The sequence below is a fragment of the Nuphar pumila genome, chromosome 11, assembly GCF_984573655.1.
Source record: "Nuphar pumila chromosome 11, dmNupPumi1.hap1.1, whole genome shotgun sequence".
Taxonomy (NCBI): Eukaryota; Viridiplantae; Streptophyta; class Magnoliopsida; order Nymphaeales; family Nymphaeaceae; genus Nuphar; species Nuphar pumila.
In genome coordinates this window covers 2,774,487-2,792,660 of record NC_143259.1, presented here as the reverse complement: position 1 = coordinate 2,792,660, position 18,174 = coordinate 2,774,487, and the positions used below count along the sequence as shown (strand labels likewise).

The following is an 18,174-nucleotide window of genomic DNA, read 5'->3' as shown; positions in this document are numbered from 1 at the left end:
ATAAACTCCCGCACCCTAATGTTGATCTCAATCACAGGCTCTCTTTTTGGAAAATGACTACTGTACAGAAAAATGACAGGTTTCCTGAAATGTCCCACAATTTGCAAAACCTGTCCGGTATCTACAATCTCAAATGCCAGACTTTTTAGTACCTTTTTACCCTTCGCATGAGTGATCTTGCTAAGGTTCGTCCAATATAAGGACATGTTCGATGGCTCGTCCCGTGTGTCACGCAGGATGAAAAAGATGCCAAGAATGTACTTTTTAACAAATATTGGACGCGGCGGATGCATAGAATGCCGTTCGCCGTGTACCTATGTTATTTTCGTTTCACCCTCACCCTAGTTACAAAAAGAACAAGAACAGTGATGGGGAACGAAGTTGCCTCGACAGGTGGGGCACCTGTGTGGATGTTGGTGGCACGCACAGCCTCCTCCTCCACTTCCCTCCGATCCTCCTCCTTCAAACGCGGTGACTGTATGCTTCTCCCACTGCTACCACTCAATCAGAGAGAGAGAGAGAGAGCTTAGAAAGGTTTGTTGATTTCTGAGTCTTGCGGCCGCTCGAAGAGAAGAATCTTCCCTACGACATGACGCTGATAGATTTTGTTAATAAGTCCTATTGCTGAGTTTCCGATCCCAAATTGAATGAGATATTTGCTCATTTTCAAGTCCTTTGCCGTTTCAGTTCTTTTCACCTTTGTCACCTATCTATGCATACCATTTGTTCGATCAAATGATTCTGTGAGGAATTTCATCTATTTTATCAATTTTTTTTGTTTCGAGATGACTCATTTGGAATTGGCTGTAACTTTAGAAGAATATAAAGTTACCTCTTTGTTCTAAAGCATTTGGATGTTCTCGCACCATCTTTTGCATCACGTGTTATTTTTTATGTTTTTATCATGATTGGGAAGGTCCAAATGAAGCCAAAATGAGAGAATTCTGTGATGATTATATTAGGTTGGCTTTATTGTTTGTATAATTATGCGTTAGTTGCACCTAGAGTCTGTAATGATTTATATATTAGCAGAATGGGAGTATTGTTGTCATTTTTCTCTTCCATCTAATTTTGTTCTTAAAATCTCAAATCTGATTTTATTTATAAAGATGGTCTGCCATTCAGTATCACTGCCTAGAAATAACAAGAATTCTCCAAAGAATCTTTTTAAGATATTAAATTTGTTGTATTTGCCAAGTAGTGAATGCAATGTGGTGTATAAAGATGCTTAGGATGTGAAATATTGGTAATGAGCTTTTCCAGCTTGATGTGGAGATGTGGATAACCTTCTAATAGAAATGTATTGTCGAACGATTAAAAGGAACAACTAAGGCTGAATCCCCATGGCAGGCCTGAGATCACAGTATGCTGTGATTTGCTAGTAAGTGGGGACATGCTTCTGTATGAGCACAAAAATGAAAGTGAATGATTTGCTAGTAAGGTGGAATTGACTGTAAATATGATGTTGGTTTTTTGTTGAGCATGATAGTATGTATGAAATAGAGTTAGTTTTTGGCTTGATTTTTTTTCCGTAGTTTTGATGAATTTGTAACATTCATGGATTTCCCCTTGTTGAATTGTTGAAAGATTTCAAAAGATTGATTTTTTCTTTGAGTGGAGGGTTCATTCTGTGAAAATTTATCTCTGTTATCAACTTGATTTCTTTTAGAAATTTGTTGAATCCGCTAAAGAAATTGTATAATAGCATATATGTTTTTTACAGTATACTCATAACCATGTTTTTAGATCCAATCCAATATCTATATCCAAAGATAAAATCTATACTAAACATGTTAAAAGATCCAATCTGATATCTATTTCCTCACAATTTTATTTTTTGTTTTTGAATTTTTTTAAGATTTTGTTGATAAATTATTTATTTTTTATTTTCCCAAATTTTTGCCAATAAGAACCTAAGAAACATAAAAAAGTTAAAAATCTTACAAAAAATCATTTTATGTTTTTTAACGTAAAATGTGATTTTGAATATACATTTTTTGAATATTTTTAAACATTTTAAACACTTTAGTTTTTACATAGTTTAGATTTTAAATGTTTTTTTTTATGTAAAATGATGTGTGGATCGGGTCATACGATCCAAAATAAAGTAATCTGACCTATTATCCATAACTATCCAAGTTGTCCCCACATCATCATCAAACAACGAACATTTGGAACACAACATCTGAGTACGGTCCAAACAAATGTTGGACTTGGTACAATTATTACGAAATGAATATAACTGATGTTGTTTTGTCTTTTTTGTTCATTTCGTTCAATCCTGGACAAGCCATCAAACATGCCCTAAAGGTACGTTGTTCCAACTTCGCAACCTCTCACTCAAAAGTACACTCATACGACCTTACAAAGTTTGCATAACCAAATTTGTGAACTTCTTATAATTAAAACTTATATAACTTCATAAAATATCATACAAAATTCATATATATAGTACCGACATTCGCGAATAGTGTTTTACTATTGCAAATATATAGTGACATTCGCATATTATTGTTGTGACATTTGCATATTACTGTTGCGACATTCACATATTACTATTGTGAATGTCTTCAACCTTCACACTCTTGTCGAGTTTCACAAATAAGGTACTACCATCGCATAGGATGGCAGTGGACCGGGGCGGGGCGGGAGACAAGGCCTCCACCCCTGTCCCGTTTCAAAATCCGAACCTCCATCCCCCGCCTCCATCCCCGTCGGGGATGGATTTTAACCTCCATTCCCGTTTCATGTCCTCCATCCCTGGTCCAAACGGGGGCGAGGCGGGGGCCCGTTTCCCCTTGGTCTATAGTCAACCCTTAAAGGATTGTGGACGGGGCGGGGCAAGGCGGGGATTGAGACGAGGATGGGGCGGGGCGGGGGAAAGCGTAAGTCCCTCCCCGCCTCCATCCCCACACGGGGATAGATTTTAACATTCATCCCCGCTTCCATCCCCGTTTCATGACCTTCATCCCCGGTCCAAACGGGGCGAGGAGGGGCGGGGCCCCGTTGTCCCCCGGTTCACTGCCATCCCTACCATTGCATATATAGTATGACATTCGTCAACTGTCATGCAAATCTCTTTTAAGTAAATGATCATCAAGAATGTTCACAAATGTGTGACGACAATGTCCTTGACCTTTGCACTTTGGTCGATCTTCGCAAATAAGATATTACCTTCATATATATAGTACAAAATTTATGAGCTATCACGCAAATCTTCTTTAAGTAAATGTTCTTAAAGGAGATCTGCATATGTGTGGAGATATTTACATATTAGTGTTGTGAATGTCCTCGACCTTCGCACTCAGGTCGATATCTGCAAATAAGGTATTACCTTCGTAAATTTGAGGAATATCTTGCCTATGAATATCTCATTATTTTGCGAATGTCCGTATAAGCATTAAATGTTACCATCGTTAATATAAAAGTGATGATTCACATTTGTGAGCTATTTTCGTATAAACTAGAGTTTTTTGTGGCCCTAACACTCTTTTCCTGGCAAAAAATTTCCAACAAATTTTCAGTGAATATTGTTGGCGATTTTTCGATGACTATTTATGGCTATTCATCGGCAACACTTCATCGATAACTTTTTTAGAATCATTGACGATGTTTTTTTTGGTAAGCATATATTTAGTGGTTAAATCAGTTATTTTTTTGAAAAAAAGACATGAATAAGTTATTTTGTAGAAGAATTGCATGGTTATTTTATTTTTGCATGTTTAACAACGTATCCCATTTTTTTCTTTGTTTAAATCATTTGCCAGTGAGTATCTATTTGTCGCTTTGTTTCCTTAAGGATTGGTATGCCTCTATTTTTGAATTTTGTTATTTATTTGTTGAGTATCTTGTATTATAAACATGAGTAAGGAACACATGCATCATTTTTGAGTTTTTTTTTTCATTTTCAATAGCCTATTATGTTTGTTTTTTGTAATGCAGTTTTAATAGCCTATTTCCTGTCCCTATTGTGTGTCTACCTTTATTCCTTGTTTTGTTATTGTAGAAAGTTTTGAATTTGTTTATTACAAAATAATGACGGAAGAGATAGTCTCATCAAAGGGAACCACACCCACACCATGTGCTATAGTTGAAATATAATAGAAAAAAATTACATATTAGGTGAAACTTTCTACTATGAAGTTCAGAATAAGCTTGACAAGTGGGTATAAAGGAACCTTGTTCCATGACCAAAAGTTGGGTGTCCAACATTTACCACAAAAAATGCAGCCTCAGTGAGTTGAAACCCAAAAATTTGTGCTCAATCAAGCAACAACTAACACTTTTAATGTAGCCCAAATGTATGACTAAAGCTGAAAAAAGATTAATGTGCATGTAGCCTCGTTCAAGTCTCTCATCTTGAAAGCATTTAAGGAGGAGAAGGGGGGACTGATATGTGCAATCAGTGGTGAATAAGTTTGAACCATTGGCTCAGTCTGAAGTTGCTAACCTCAATGCTCGACTAAAGAAAGTTGGAGATGCAATCACTTGTAATGGCAATAGCGAGATGAAGACGAAGAGTGTAAAGAATATAGATGAATGAATCTATACAAAGGCGGAGGTACCTCGAAAAGCAGAGGATGCGAAGCCTGAGGTTGATGTGATGGTAGAGAATAGAGAAGTTGGATTGGATGATCTGCCAAAGGTTGAAGATGGGGTAGGATCCATCCAATTCACAACCCGTTACATAAATGCGTCATTCTGAACGACCTAGATCCACACCATCTTACCTTAAAAGATTATGTATGTTTGGCCCTTACACCTGAATCACATAGTCTACCATTAGCTCCACAACCCACCTATTCCAAGTGTCGCTACCCTATTGGAGATTTTCAACATTTTCATTCGTATCTTCCATCTCATGTTGCCTTCTTCTCATCACTTCTTTCCGATGAAAAACCTAGACATTTTGGCGAGGTAGTGAGACATCCACATTGGCGCAAGGCAATGTCAAGTGAAATTTGGGCTTTGGAAGATAATCATTGGTCTATTGTTGCATTACCTCTTGAAAAACACCCCATTGATTTTCGTTGGGTGTATAAAGTTAAACACTGAGCCGATGGATCCATTGAACGATACAAGACACGACTTATGGCAAAAGGGTACACACAAATTGAAGGGTTTAACTATCATGACACATTTGTGCCAGTAGCAAAGCTAATCGTTATTCGGTGCTTAATTTCTTTAGCATCTATTAAAGGTTGGTTTCTCTATCAGCTTGATGTAAGCAATGCTTTCTTACATGACGATTTGCATGAGAAGGTCTACATGTGACTTTCTCTTGGTTTTTGAGTCCAAGGAGAGAATAAACTATGTCAACTTCATAAATCTATTTATGGATTGAAGCAATCCTCACACAATTGGTTCATGAAGCTTACTTCTACTCTTAAAGACACTCAATTCATTCAATCCTAAGTTGACTACACCTTATTTACCCAACGAACATCCCACAACTTTATTCTTATTCTAATATATATTAATGACATTATTATTGCTCGCGATAATGACTTGGAGATAACCAAAATTAAGAATTTTCTTCATACATGGTTTAACCTTAAAGACTTAAGGGAACTTAAGTATTTTCTTGGCATCAAAGTGACACATGTTTCTTCTGGCATTTTTCTCAGTCAACGAAAATATATTATGAACATTTTGTTTGATGTAGGCCTCCTTGGAGCCAAGCTCATCGACTTTCCTATGGACCAGAAATGCCGACTTAGCCCAGATAATGGAGATCTATTAATTACGAGATCCAACAACACAACGTTGTTTAGTCGACAGACTCATTTATTTAACTGTGACACACCCAGATATTGTCTATCCAGTGCAACTATTGAGTCAATTTATGCAAGCCCCACAAACTTCACACCAAGCCGCAACCTTCAGAGTTCTTCAATATTTAAAGTCTCATTGGATAAAAGATTTTTTATGCATTCATGTAATACTTTACAAATTTTGGCTTATTGTGATTCAGACTGAGCCACTTGCCCCACAACCCGTAGCTTAGTTACTAGATACCTCACCTTCCTGGGTCAGAATCCCATCTCATGGAAATCAATAATGCAAAATATGGTGTCCTGAATATCGAGCTATGGCAATAACTACTTGTGAGCTGATTTGGTTACTAGCATTATTGCAAGATCTCGACTTCTCTCATCCATAACCAATGAAGCTACATTTTGACAACTAATCAGCACTCCACATCACTGTGAATCTTGTTTTTCACCAACGTACTAATTAAACACATTGAGGTGGATTGTCATTTTATTCGTGAAAGATTACAAAAAGGACTTATTTCCACACATTATGTCTACCAAAACTCAACTTGCTGATATGTTTACTAAGCCACTTTAGAGAGACCGCTTTCACAAGCTTATTTCCAAGTTAGGCGTCATGCAATTGCCGACTTCAACTTAAGGGGGAGTATTGACCTTATCTGCCTTATCTCTACCGTGATGACAGTTACCGCGTCTTGCGCATATCATGAAGAAGCCATACTGGCAGTTACCAACACTGTAGATAACAAATATCACCATGCTGACCACAACGCATATCGTGGGAAGATAATCGACTTTCTGTTTTTTCATTTTTTTTGTTGTAATCTGTTTTACTTTTTTTTCTTGTAACATTTTCTATATGTACCGTTGATCTCATATAAAAAATATAACGATTTTCTGAATTTCTTCCTTCACATATTTAACCTCCATCCCCAGTCCAAACGGGGCGAGGTGGGGCTCCGGTTCGCCTCGGTCTATTGTCATCCCTAAAGAAGGATATACAAAATAATATCTTAAAATAGTCCGTAAACCAAATGGACCAGACATATGACCTTCAAAATGGTTCCAAAACTGAATGAATCTGTCATATGTTTCACGAATCGGTCTTAAAGCACTCTAAACCGGTCTGAAACAACCTGAACCGGTCATCCAAGGGTCTGAACCGGTTCTGAACCTTATGAACCGGGTCAAGTATGAACAAAAGTTCATAAAAACCCTCTAATCGTATGCAAAAATCCCTATATTTTCTTATATTTAAAAAAACAGGTTCTTAGCATCTTGGAACCGATGAGAAACTAGAAAGAACCAGTCAAAAACGACTCTGAACCGGTCCTGAAAAGGGGCTGAGTCAGTCCCTGATCCGGTTAAGGCCACATAGTGTCGGTACCCTTCTAGATCTGGGTCAGACCCAACTGTAACCGAATCCGGGTCAGACCCAGAATTATCTGGACCCGGGTTGGACCCGGTACAGGACGGATCCGAGTCGGACCCGGTAATGACTGGATCCGGGTTGGACCCGGTACTGGCTGGATCCGGGTCGGACCCGGTAATGGCAGGATCCGGGGTTATCTGGATCCGGGTCAGACCCGAGGTTATATGGATTCGGGTTAGACCAGGTAAAGACCTGGATCCGGCTTAGACCCGGTACAAACCGGATTCGGGTCGGACCCGATATTAACCGGATCCGGGTCGGACCCGATATTTACCTTATCCGGGTCGGACCCGGTACTTACCAGATCCGGGTCGGACCCGATATTTACCTTATCCGGGTCGGACCCGGTACTTACCAGATCCGGGTCTGACCCGGGGTTCCTTTATCCGGGTTGGACCCGGTACATACCGGATCCAAAAAATGGATCCCGTTAAAAACGTGAAATACGAAATAGGGTTTTCAAAACCCTATTTCGCAGTTTCACTCATCGCATATGCAGAGGGTGATGGTCGCCGCCACCTGCCAACGACCAACGTCGTCGTCTGTCAGCCGGCGACCAATGTTGTCGCTGATGGCACCTTTTCACCAGCGAAAGCAGCCATCCGCCGGCCAAAAACGCAGAGACCTTTTCAAAAAATCCGGCGACTCAATAGTCGTCGGCGACGGTTCCTGCAGCCTTTTAATGGCGGATGGAGAAGGAAACGCCAGTGGTGTCCTCGCCGACAGAAACCCCCCAAAACAGAGGTAACAAATTTTTTTTAATCAGTCTGTCGTCCAATGACGACAGTCGTCGGTGACCAGCAGCAGCGTCACCCCACGGTGACCTGCTTTGCTGGTGGACCCAAGGCACACCCTGCAGCGGAAGCAGGGTGTGGGCCCATAACCCAATGTTGGGATCAGCTGGGGGTTTTCTGGCGAGGCCTCAAACGACATCCCTGTATGGCGGTGGCCCTGTAAAAACAAAACAGAAAAGCAAAGTGCGCGTACCTGATGCCGCCATTGATGGAGCTGTTGTGTTTGCCGGAGAGGGTCGATCTTCAACTCAGTCGGTCTGCAGCCACCACGAGCGCAGACCTCCGTATGCAGACGATGAGTCGACCTCTTCCCTCCTTAAACTTCTGTATTTGCGCTTACCTAAAGGGTCACTCATGAAACCCTTTTATAAGGCACAAAATGGGAACGATTGAATAACCGTTCCCTCTGATTTCAATGCAGGTTTAACGGAAGGGAGCACACTCATGGGGAGCGTTACCCACATCGTGGGTAACCACCACCAACGTGGTGGTTAATCCCAAGATTGCATTGTATACGTTTGATGATAAAATCAATGTTGATCAACATGAAACGAGTTTTGTGCTTGTTAGGTTCCATGTTAAGGGAGGTACGTGAATTCTGAAGTTTCAACAAGTAGTTTCATCGATTCAATCGGGGCTCCACTTGTTTGGTAGGAGCAGTTAGTGCATGTCACCTTGTGTTGGACGTTACAAGTTCAAAACCCAAGGGTATGAGTTGTATCAGCTTTATTCTTAAAAAAAAAAAAAGACTAGAAAAGGCACATCATAATGGGGGAAAGGTTGTTCCATGTTTGAAAAAATCCTTCACCGGTCGAATGTGTGCTCGTTCGTCAAGGGGTAGGGGCCTCTTTATAGAAAGGGGAGGACGTAGGGTGTCCTGGGAAGAATCTTGGGCTAACCGCCCACTCCCACTGACCTTTACAGATGAGACAGGTAGCCCGCTATCTTCAGAATTTCAGATACCTTTGGCAGCAACCTGGTGTTCAGTATATGCTCAAGTTAGAGGATTTTTATCCTCGCAAATCCAGGCAGGTCGGCAGGCTACGTCGGAAGTCTCAGATAGTAGTGGTCCCATCTTTATACTGATTGAGTGTGTCTTTTGTTGGAAATGCCTTATCAGTACTTGGCCTGTACTTATAGTTGTATGTGCTACATACCTACTATTGATTCCCTACATACATTAGTGTGTAGGCAATTCACTTCTTTTACTAGTCCTAAATAGGACTCCCTTGGGGGCAAAGTGTGCACCACAAGTTTACACTATCGTGGGCTGCAACTGTAACTACGGCAGGCTTAGCCGTCCTTCATGAAAAAAAAGAAAGAAATCTAAGACCCTGTTAATCGATGGAGCCAAATATGGCAACATGGGATTGTGGCATTGTTGGCTCAAAGTTTGTGAATAATTTATTGCGAGGACGATGTTGTGTTTGGGAAATGGAATAATGTTAAAATTTGGAAAGATCAATAGGGTAGTTACAAGTTCACCTTGTGTTGGAACGTTACAAGTTCGAATCTCAATGGTATCATTCTATAACTGGTAGGGGTCTGCCTAACCCCAAGTTGCCTATCAAAACAAAAAAAAAACGTAGAGGGGGTTGTGAAGGATTATTTGAAAGAAGCGACTGGTCCATTATTTTTCAAAGGAATCTAGGAATTGGAGGAGGTGGAGATGTAGAATTGTGATGATATCTTATGTTGGAATTGCTCGAGGGCTTTTGTCAGTTAAATCATGCTACATCTATTTATGCTTGCAATCGGTCCAGTCATTTCTAGATAATGACAATTTTAGGAAATGGTTAATTTTATTAGGTTTTTTTTTTTAAAGATTTGCATTAGAGAGGGTTAAAGCATAGAATTTGTCTTAAGACTAATGGGTTTTATCTTAAAGAGTATGGCTCATGAACTCTTGGTGGCACATCTGATCATAAACTTATAGAAGGATTCTTGATGGCACAAGGTGCCCTATGACCATGACACAAGGAGTTTGATGGCAAAGATGCAAGGCGTTGCAGGAGATGGTGACATGAAGCAATTTTGTTGCAGTTGGGTTCCGCCCATCCCCTATCCCCATCTTCATACCTCTCTTAAATTTTATTGATGTGATTGTTTTGATCAAATCTAAACCCATAGATGGATTCAGTACGGTCAATTTAATAACAATTGACCCTTGGATCGTACTTTTTGATGAAAATTTTGATTTTTTAAAATACAAAATTTTGTATTTTGACTACACTATAAGAAAACACTTTATTACAGACCATAAAAATGACGACGATAATTTAACGTCGTCAATAATAAATCCCCACGATAAATAATGTCATAGTGAAAATGGCTGACATAAAGTCGTCGCTCTTATCACGTTAGTAATATGAATAGGAACACATGAAAAATGGTCGAGACTAAATGTTGCCAACGATATTATCGTAGACTCTCAAATACGACAATAAGTAATCATCACCAATTATTCTTTATATTTTTAAATTATAGACGATGATAATTATCATCAGATATATAGATATATTCAGATTGACAACAATAACTATCGTTATAAATATGTTATTATTTGTAATCTATTCATATGCTGGCAATAAATTATAAAATGATCAACAAATGTCGATGATAATTATGGTCATGATTTATCGAGTATTTGTAATCTATTTGTGTAACATCAACTAGTTCACACCTCTCTCCGCGATAAAGCACTTTCCCTTATAAGCATCCCTTTCAAGAGAAAGTGGCTTTCCTTAAGTGGGGTTGTAATAAACGCCGCAATAGAGAATACATCCCCTAAGTATTCCATTTTTTTCACAATATGATGCATTTTTATAATACAACAAAAAAAAATCACTTGACCATTATGTACAACAAGATGAATTCATACATCACAACATTATGTACACCAAGATAAATATATACATCTCCCTCCTCAACCTCAAACCATGAATCATGAATGAAGGGATTGTGACTTGCAATTGAAGTATTTTATTGTGTTTGCAACTCAAGAGCACACATCACCACACACAGAGAGCAAACACGCATGACCAATCAAAACTAATGCAATATGGAATGGATGTTATTGCCAAATCCTAAGAGCTTTCCTCCACCTCCAACTTCTATCAGTACTACCACTGCTTCTGCTTCTGCTTCTATTAATTTCACTGTCATCCCCATTACTATCACTGTTGCTACTATTATTACTGTTGCTGCTTTCATGTATAAGACACATCCTTGCGGTAGCTAATCTTACCGCCGACGCCCATGACATTGAGTTCCAGGCCGACATGCTCTGACTGTGAAGTGATTTTGTTTTCATTAATTACTTAATCCTCCATCTGGGGATACTTTCATGGATGTGCCCTTATTCATGCCTCCCTGGCCTTGTTGTCCAAGGTAGCCAACTGCAGAATTGAGGCCCTTTGCGACTTTGCCAAGGGCTGAAAGAGACAGGCCCTTCATGGCTTCGAGAACTGAAAGTCCATAGAGACAAATGAATAGAACGGGCAATCAAATGGCCATTAATTTAGAATTCATTACTCGCAATGTTATGATATTCAAGAAATAAAATGTTTGGTGTTATTTCTATGGGGTAAACTCCAATTATGTGCCCAACTTCAAGTCTTAGAAAAAAATCCAACCACTTCGAGAAAGACATCTAACTGCCCAATCTTTTGTTAAATTTGACAAAGATCAATTACATTTTAAATAAACCTTGTTAACCAAGTGGAAATTACCCTTTGATAATTCTTCTACAGTCACCAACTCACCATAATGATTTTTGCAGCAGTAGTCAACCGCAAGTTGTCTTTTGGCAGTAAAATGGTTCCTTTAAAAGGTTGTTTTCTATAATTTTAGATATAAAAAAAAAGTACCTATATCAAAATTGGCCTATGATTTTCTGGAGATAATATGCCCACACTTCCATTCGATCCCATCACCTGAGGTGCCACATGATTTTTAGCTACAAGGAGGAACCAATTGGCAAAAGTTAGCTTCTGATTTATGGTAAAGAGGGCTTACACATAAAACCAAGTGGTTGCAATGAACACGGATCTTTTTTGGATAATCCAAGGGAAGAATCTCCATCACCGACCGTACATTAGCTGACTTGAGTTGAGGTCCTCCTTGCCCATGGTGAGGTACACTCGATTTTGACCTTGCTACTAGTGAGTTTTGAACTTGTGATGTCTCACCAACTTGGTAACATTCATAAGTCGCCCCCATCCAAATGAGCGGAGGCCTTATGGGCAACAAACATCGATCTAACAATATCTTAGATCACTGAACCCTGAACTCTTGGCCTATGGGAAGTTCATATATTATTCAATTTTCTAATGCCTAGGGGCCAGACAAACTTGGCCTTTGGCACTCAAGACTTGAGTATTCATTGTTTTTTTTTTTTAAGGCAAGCTGGGGTACAACTATACCATTGGGTTTTGAACCTGCGACGTCCCAACACAAGGTGACGTGCACTAGCTGCTCCTACCAATCAAGCCGAGCCTCGGTTGGTCCGGATCTTCATTGTTGACAATTCAAATGAAAAGAACATTGAACTCATTCAACACCAAAGATGCCTTGGTCTGAAGGGGCTTACCACCATCTTGAGGCACATAATTTTTCGGTAGATCATTGACTTCAGAATCTTCCCCATCTCTTAGACATAGCTTGGCACGCTTGTTGATTTTGTTTAGATTTCTAATGAGGGTATCAGGATGGACATTTCCAGTGACCCTCACCTTGTTTATCTCAGGAATCAAAGTCACATCATGAACTCCTGCATTAAAAGGTCACTGATTCTAAGATGAGCATATATAGGTAAAGTCACACATATATGTTAAATAAAACTTGCCAAATGAGGTTTTTGAGCTTTAATTTATTTTTAAATTCTGACCGTACAGATGTGATCTATGTAGGCTTGAAGTGTTTGATTCCAACACATGGGTGAGGTTTTATAAGGTTCAAAAAAATCAACCATCCAAAATTTTTGTAAAATTTTTAGGCTCTAAATATCATTTTTTCATTGAAAACACATGATCCATATATAGATTTCTAATAATTAGTCCAGGCCCAACACACTTATGAGGTCAGAACTGCAAAAAAAAATAACAACAAAAAAGCCAAAAAAACTCATTTAAAATACACACATATATATTGACTACTAACGATGGTAAGTAACTTATAATGACTAGAAATCATTTTTTTCTTCAAAAAATTCTATTTTTTTTAGATCAAATGTTACAAATATGACCTACATGGTTTGTTTAGTAGAAAACTTGTTTTGAATGATGTGATTATGACAAGTAATTAAGTTATTAAAGGGGTCTAACAATCAACAGCCCACAATGTGCCAAAAATTTCAAAACTCAAAAGATAACATGCATTTTTACATCAAAAAAACACGATCCAAGGCTTGATCCTTAGCAAACAAACCATGTTGAACACATCTATGTGGTTAAATTGAGTCGATGCAACTTTTACTTGTGATTTTTAATTCATTAATTTCTTACTTTCATTTATAATTAGTAGCAAATATTTTTCTATATATAAAAGAAACCACCACTATGGTTCAGGCTTCTCATTATAAGCTGAGAGATGACACTTTGACCATGGCCCTGTTTTTGATGCATGTGTTGTAAATCCTAATAAGTACTCCCTCCTAGCCCACCACCGATAGTTTTCTGTTGAATTTGACTATGCACACCCTAGGTATCAAAGCCAAAAAGCATCATTTGCTGAAGGTACTTTGGATGAATGAATGGATAAAAGCATGCCTCTAAAAGGTTTTACCCTTCCCCATGGTGTCATGAGAAACCTAAGGATTTTTCATGAGTGGTTTATATTAATGGCTGCTTATATGTTACTTTGAGAATCGAGACAACAAACCGTCATACTCTTGTGTAATATTTATTAGACATGATAAATTATGGAATTGATTGGGAAGGTAATTGTGGGTCAAACAAGATAGCCGGACGGTCAAGCCTCACCATCTTGAAGAGCCCGTTTAGTTCAGTAAGGGAGGAGGAAAAGTCTTTTCCTAAGAAAGGTTGCCCAATTAAGAGAGGACTCATACAAACACTCACATGTGCCCTTTCCCATGGAAAAAAGCTTTCACGAATCACATCGCCCCTCTCTCTCTCTCTCCTCCCTTTTTCCATTTTCTTTTTTGTCACTCGAAGAATCTGGGCTTAAACCAGATGAGAAATTAATAGAGAGAAAGTGATGAAAATTAAAGGAGAAGGAGCAACCCTATTACCATGCATTCACCAGCTTCCATGATTGAGAGAAGTAGAGTTAAGAAGCTGTGCTGAGGGATACTAAAAGTATGGACAATTGAAGGTTAGTTGGGGGGAATTGAAGAAGAAAGTGTCGACCTTTAGGTGGTATTCTTTTTTGCTTGATACTATATGCATTAAAGGGTAGTTTACCAGGGCAGGTGATCTAATAGGTTGTCTAAAATATTCATCTAATAAGATTAAGAAAAATTGTAGTACTATACCAACAGGGGCTCAGCTTGTCTGGCAGGAGCAAGTTAGTGCGCGCCACCTCGTGTTGTGACGTTGCAAGTTCGAATCCAATGGTGTGGTTGAGTTACTGATAAGGAGTCTGCCTAACCGCAGCTTTGGCTGTGGGAAAAAAATTGTAGTATAATGAATCTTAATGTTCAGGCCCCTTTTTTAGGGTGCCACGTGCACGAAAGATTACCATGTCAGATGTAGATTAGGAAAAGTGGTGTACATAGATTTTCCTTTTTGTATTTTTAACGACGGACCATTTAGTGAGTTTTTTTTTTTTTCCCGAAAGGCAAGATGGGGTTAGGCAGAACCCCACCAGTTATTATTCAACGTATCACTGGGTTTTGAACCCGCAACGCCCCGCCAGTAGGAGACGTGCACTGACAGCTCCTACCAACCCACACTGAGCCTGGTTGGTACCATTTAGTGAGTTTTGAACACGAGATATGGGGTTGTCTACGCTCCTTGCACCAACCCACTATGAGGTCAAACATGGGCATGCCTTTAGGTTGGGAAGGCTATACATGCAACACGTGGCAGGAGATAATTGTTAAGGCTGTTTTTTTCATATGGAAAAGCGAGGTTATGGAACCATTTTCCGACAGAAAACTAGAAACAATTGACCTCTAGTGAGGCCTCCATTGCAATTTGAAAGATGGCCAACAAAAAATCCTTTTTCATATTTTTCATATTTTAAAAGAGGCATATGAAAAGGCCTCCACTGCAATTAAACCATGCGTCAAATATTTTTCATATTTTGAGGAATCATATATTCACACAACTGAAATGCAGGAAACAAAAATCCTTCAAGGGAAAACAAATTAATTAAACTAAAGAATTGTTATATGTGCATTTTCATCTCAGCGTAAGCGACCAGGTTGGTTTGCTCATTTTGAACTTCGCGGATATTCTATCGCCGGGATAAACCTTCCGGCCGGAAGAATCGCGAAGCCCTAGTTCACCAGAAGCTGCGGGTATCCGAAGAACGGGTGTGGCGACAACGGAGACAAGGGAGGGACGGAGAAGGCACCCGTCAGATCCATCACGCTCGACCAGATGGACGGCGTGATTGGAGCGGCGTCCTGGACGGCAGTTTTTGAGTCGTTGCTTTCAGGCTCGTTCCTCTTCTTCTTCATCGCTACGGGCTCGGCCTCTATTCTGTCGCTGCCGTCCTTCTTCCTCTTCCGGCCTGCCCCGTCCTCGCTCAAAGCCGGACCGCGGCCGGCCTCGAGCGGGAAGTTGAGGACGGCCTTGCTCCCTCTCATTTCGAAGGCCGCTCGGTCGTACGCCCGCGCCGCTTCGATCGCGGTGTCGAACGTCCCCAGCCAAACCCTCGCGCCCTGCCTCGCCGGGTCCCGGATCTCCGCCGCGAACTTCCCCCACGGCCGGCGCCTCACGCCCCGGTAACGCCTCATCGACTCCTCCTCTACGACGTCCACACGTTTTCCGGCGACCTCGGGCGCCGGGCGGGCCGGCGGTAAGCTCAGAGGCAGTGGTCGGCGGCGCTTGGCCCCACCGCCGGGAGGAGGAGGAGCGCTGCCGGTGTTCTCGCTGAGCGATGGAGGAGCCTCACTGACAAATGAGCTCGAGAGGACGATCTTTTGATCGCTGATCGGAGAATCGAAGCCAGAACACGCGAGGAACCTATCGATTTCGAACGAAACGTCCAAGAACTCGGCTTTAGGCTGGAGGATTTCCGATGCCGAGCTCAAACCCTGGAATCCGCAAGATTCCGGGGAGAAATCTCTCGATTTCTCCATTTTAGCGTCGGTAACTTGCGACTCCGAGCTCGAGCCCTCGGAACCACAGTATTCTTCCAAAAGATCGTCTAGATCAAAGCCAGAATCGTTCGGTACCCCAACTCTCTTATCACTAACCGACTCGAATCCCCGGAAACCGCACAGATCTCCGACTTCTACGCTCTGGCTCTGCTTCTGATCGGAACCACCGTGAGCTAAGAGGTCTTCGGGGAGAAAGGAAACGCAAGGCGAGGAATCACCGAGAAGGTGCCTCCTAATCTTCTCGAGAACGATACGATCGGAGTCCAAAGCTTCCATCGCAGAAATGTGACGTCCCGCTCGCAGAGAGAAAGTGAAAAGGGGGACACCGGTTTTCGATCTGAGAATCCGAAAAAAGAGAAGAGGAGAGAAGAAAGAACGATAACGAGGAAGATGAGAGAAGAGAGAAGGATGATGAGCATAATAAATAGGAGAGGAAGGGGAGAGAGAAAGAGAACGTTGAAGGAGGCATTCGTGCGTGGGAGGAAGGGAGAAGCTTCCTTGGTTGAGTTCGTTCGTTCGTTCGTTCGTAGATAGCAAAAGGACAAATGTCTTCCCCTTTCGACGAACGCCACCTTAACTTTTATCCTAATTAAAAGTACAAAGCGCCAATAATTGATCTGAATGGCTGCCCATTGATCGGATCGTCTTGGATCCGTTTAGACTGGACACGACCAGTGGTCATACACCCAAGTAGGAATGTTAATGGATCGGATCTTATCCCATATTCGACCAAATTCTACCCTGTTTAATTGCATTTGACGAGCCTATTTCACAAATACTCAGATGATCTGACCTATTATCCATAACTATCCAAGTTGTCCCCACATCATCATCAAACAACGAACATTTGGAACACAACATCTGAGTACGGTCCAAACAAATGTTGGACTTGGTATAGTTATTACGAAATGAATATAACTAATGTTGTTTTGTCTTTTTTGTTCATTTCGTTCAATCCTGGACAAGCCATCAAACATGCCCTAAAGGTACGTTGTTCTAACTTCGCAACCTCTCACTCAAAAGTACACTCATACGACCTTACAAAGTTTGCATAACCAAATTTGTGAACTTCTTATAATTAAAACTTATATAACTTCATAAATATCGTACGAAATTCATATATATAGTAGCGACATTCGCGAATAGTGTTTTACTGTTGCAAATATATAGTGGCATTCGCATATTATTGTTGTGACATTTGCATATTACTGTTGTGACATTCACATATTACTATTGTGAATGTCTTCAACCTTCACACTCTTGTCGAGTTTCACAAATAAGGTACTACCATCACATAGGGATGGCAGTGGACCGGAGCGGGGCGGGATACAAGGTCTCCACCCCTGCCCCGTTTCAAAATCCGAACCACCATCCCCGATGGGGATGGATTTTAACCTCTATCCCCATTTCATGTCCTCCATCCCCGGTCCAAAGGGGGGTGAGGCGGGCCCCGTTTCCCCTTGGTCTATAGTCATCCCTTAAAGGATTGGGGACGAGACGGGGCAAGGAGAGGCAAGGCGATGATTAAGACGAGGATGGGGCAGGGCGGGGGAAAGCGTAAGTCCCTCCCCGCCTCCATCCCCACACGAGGATATATTTTAACCTTCCTCCCCGCCTCCATCCCCGTTTCATGCCCTTCAACCTCTGTCCAAACGGGGCGAGGCGCACTACAAGAAAATAGGTTATTAGCGGCAGAATTATTCCGTCGCTAGTTAGCGACGGATTAACAAGCGAAACACATCCATCGCTATAATCAATGAAATTTACGAAAATAGCGATGGAATATATCCCGTCGCCAAATCTATCGCTAATTAGTGACAGATTTTGTGAGGGAAAATTTTGTCGTAATGGACGCACCATTTAGCGACGTCGTTTGAGACA

The 18,174-nt window shown here is 40.8% G+C and overlaps 1 protein-coding gene across 1 annotated transcript; it reads right to left on the bottom strand.

Annotated features, from left to right (window-relative positions):
• Window positions 1–15,247: 15,247 nt before the first annotated feature.
• On the bottom strand, window positions 15,248–16,844 carry LOC149821628 (uncharacterized). Its single transcript, XM_089981649.1, has one exon. The coding sequence runs from the start codon at window positions 16,567–16,569 to the stop codon at window positions 15,466–15,468; it is 1,104 nt and encodes a 367-aa protein (XP_089837775.1). The 5' UTR covers window positions 16,570–16,844; the 3' UTR covers window positions 15,248–15,465.
• Between the last annotated feature and the right edge of the window lie 1,330 nt (window positions 16,845–18,174).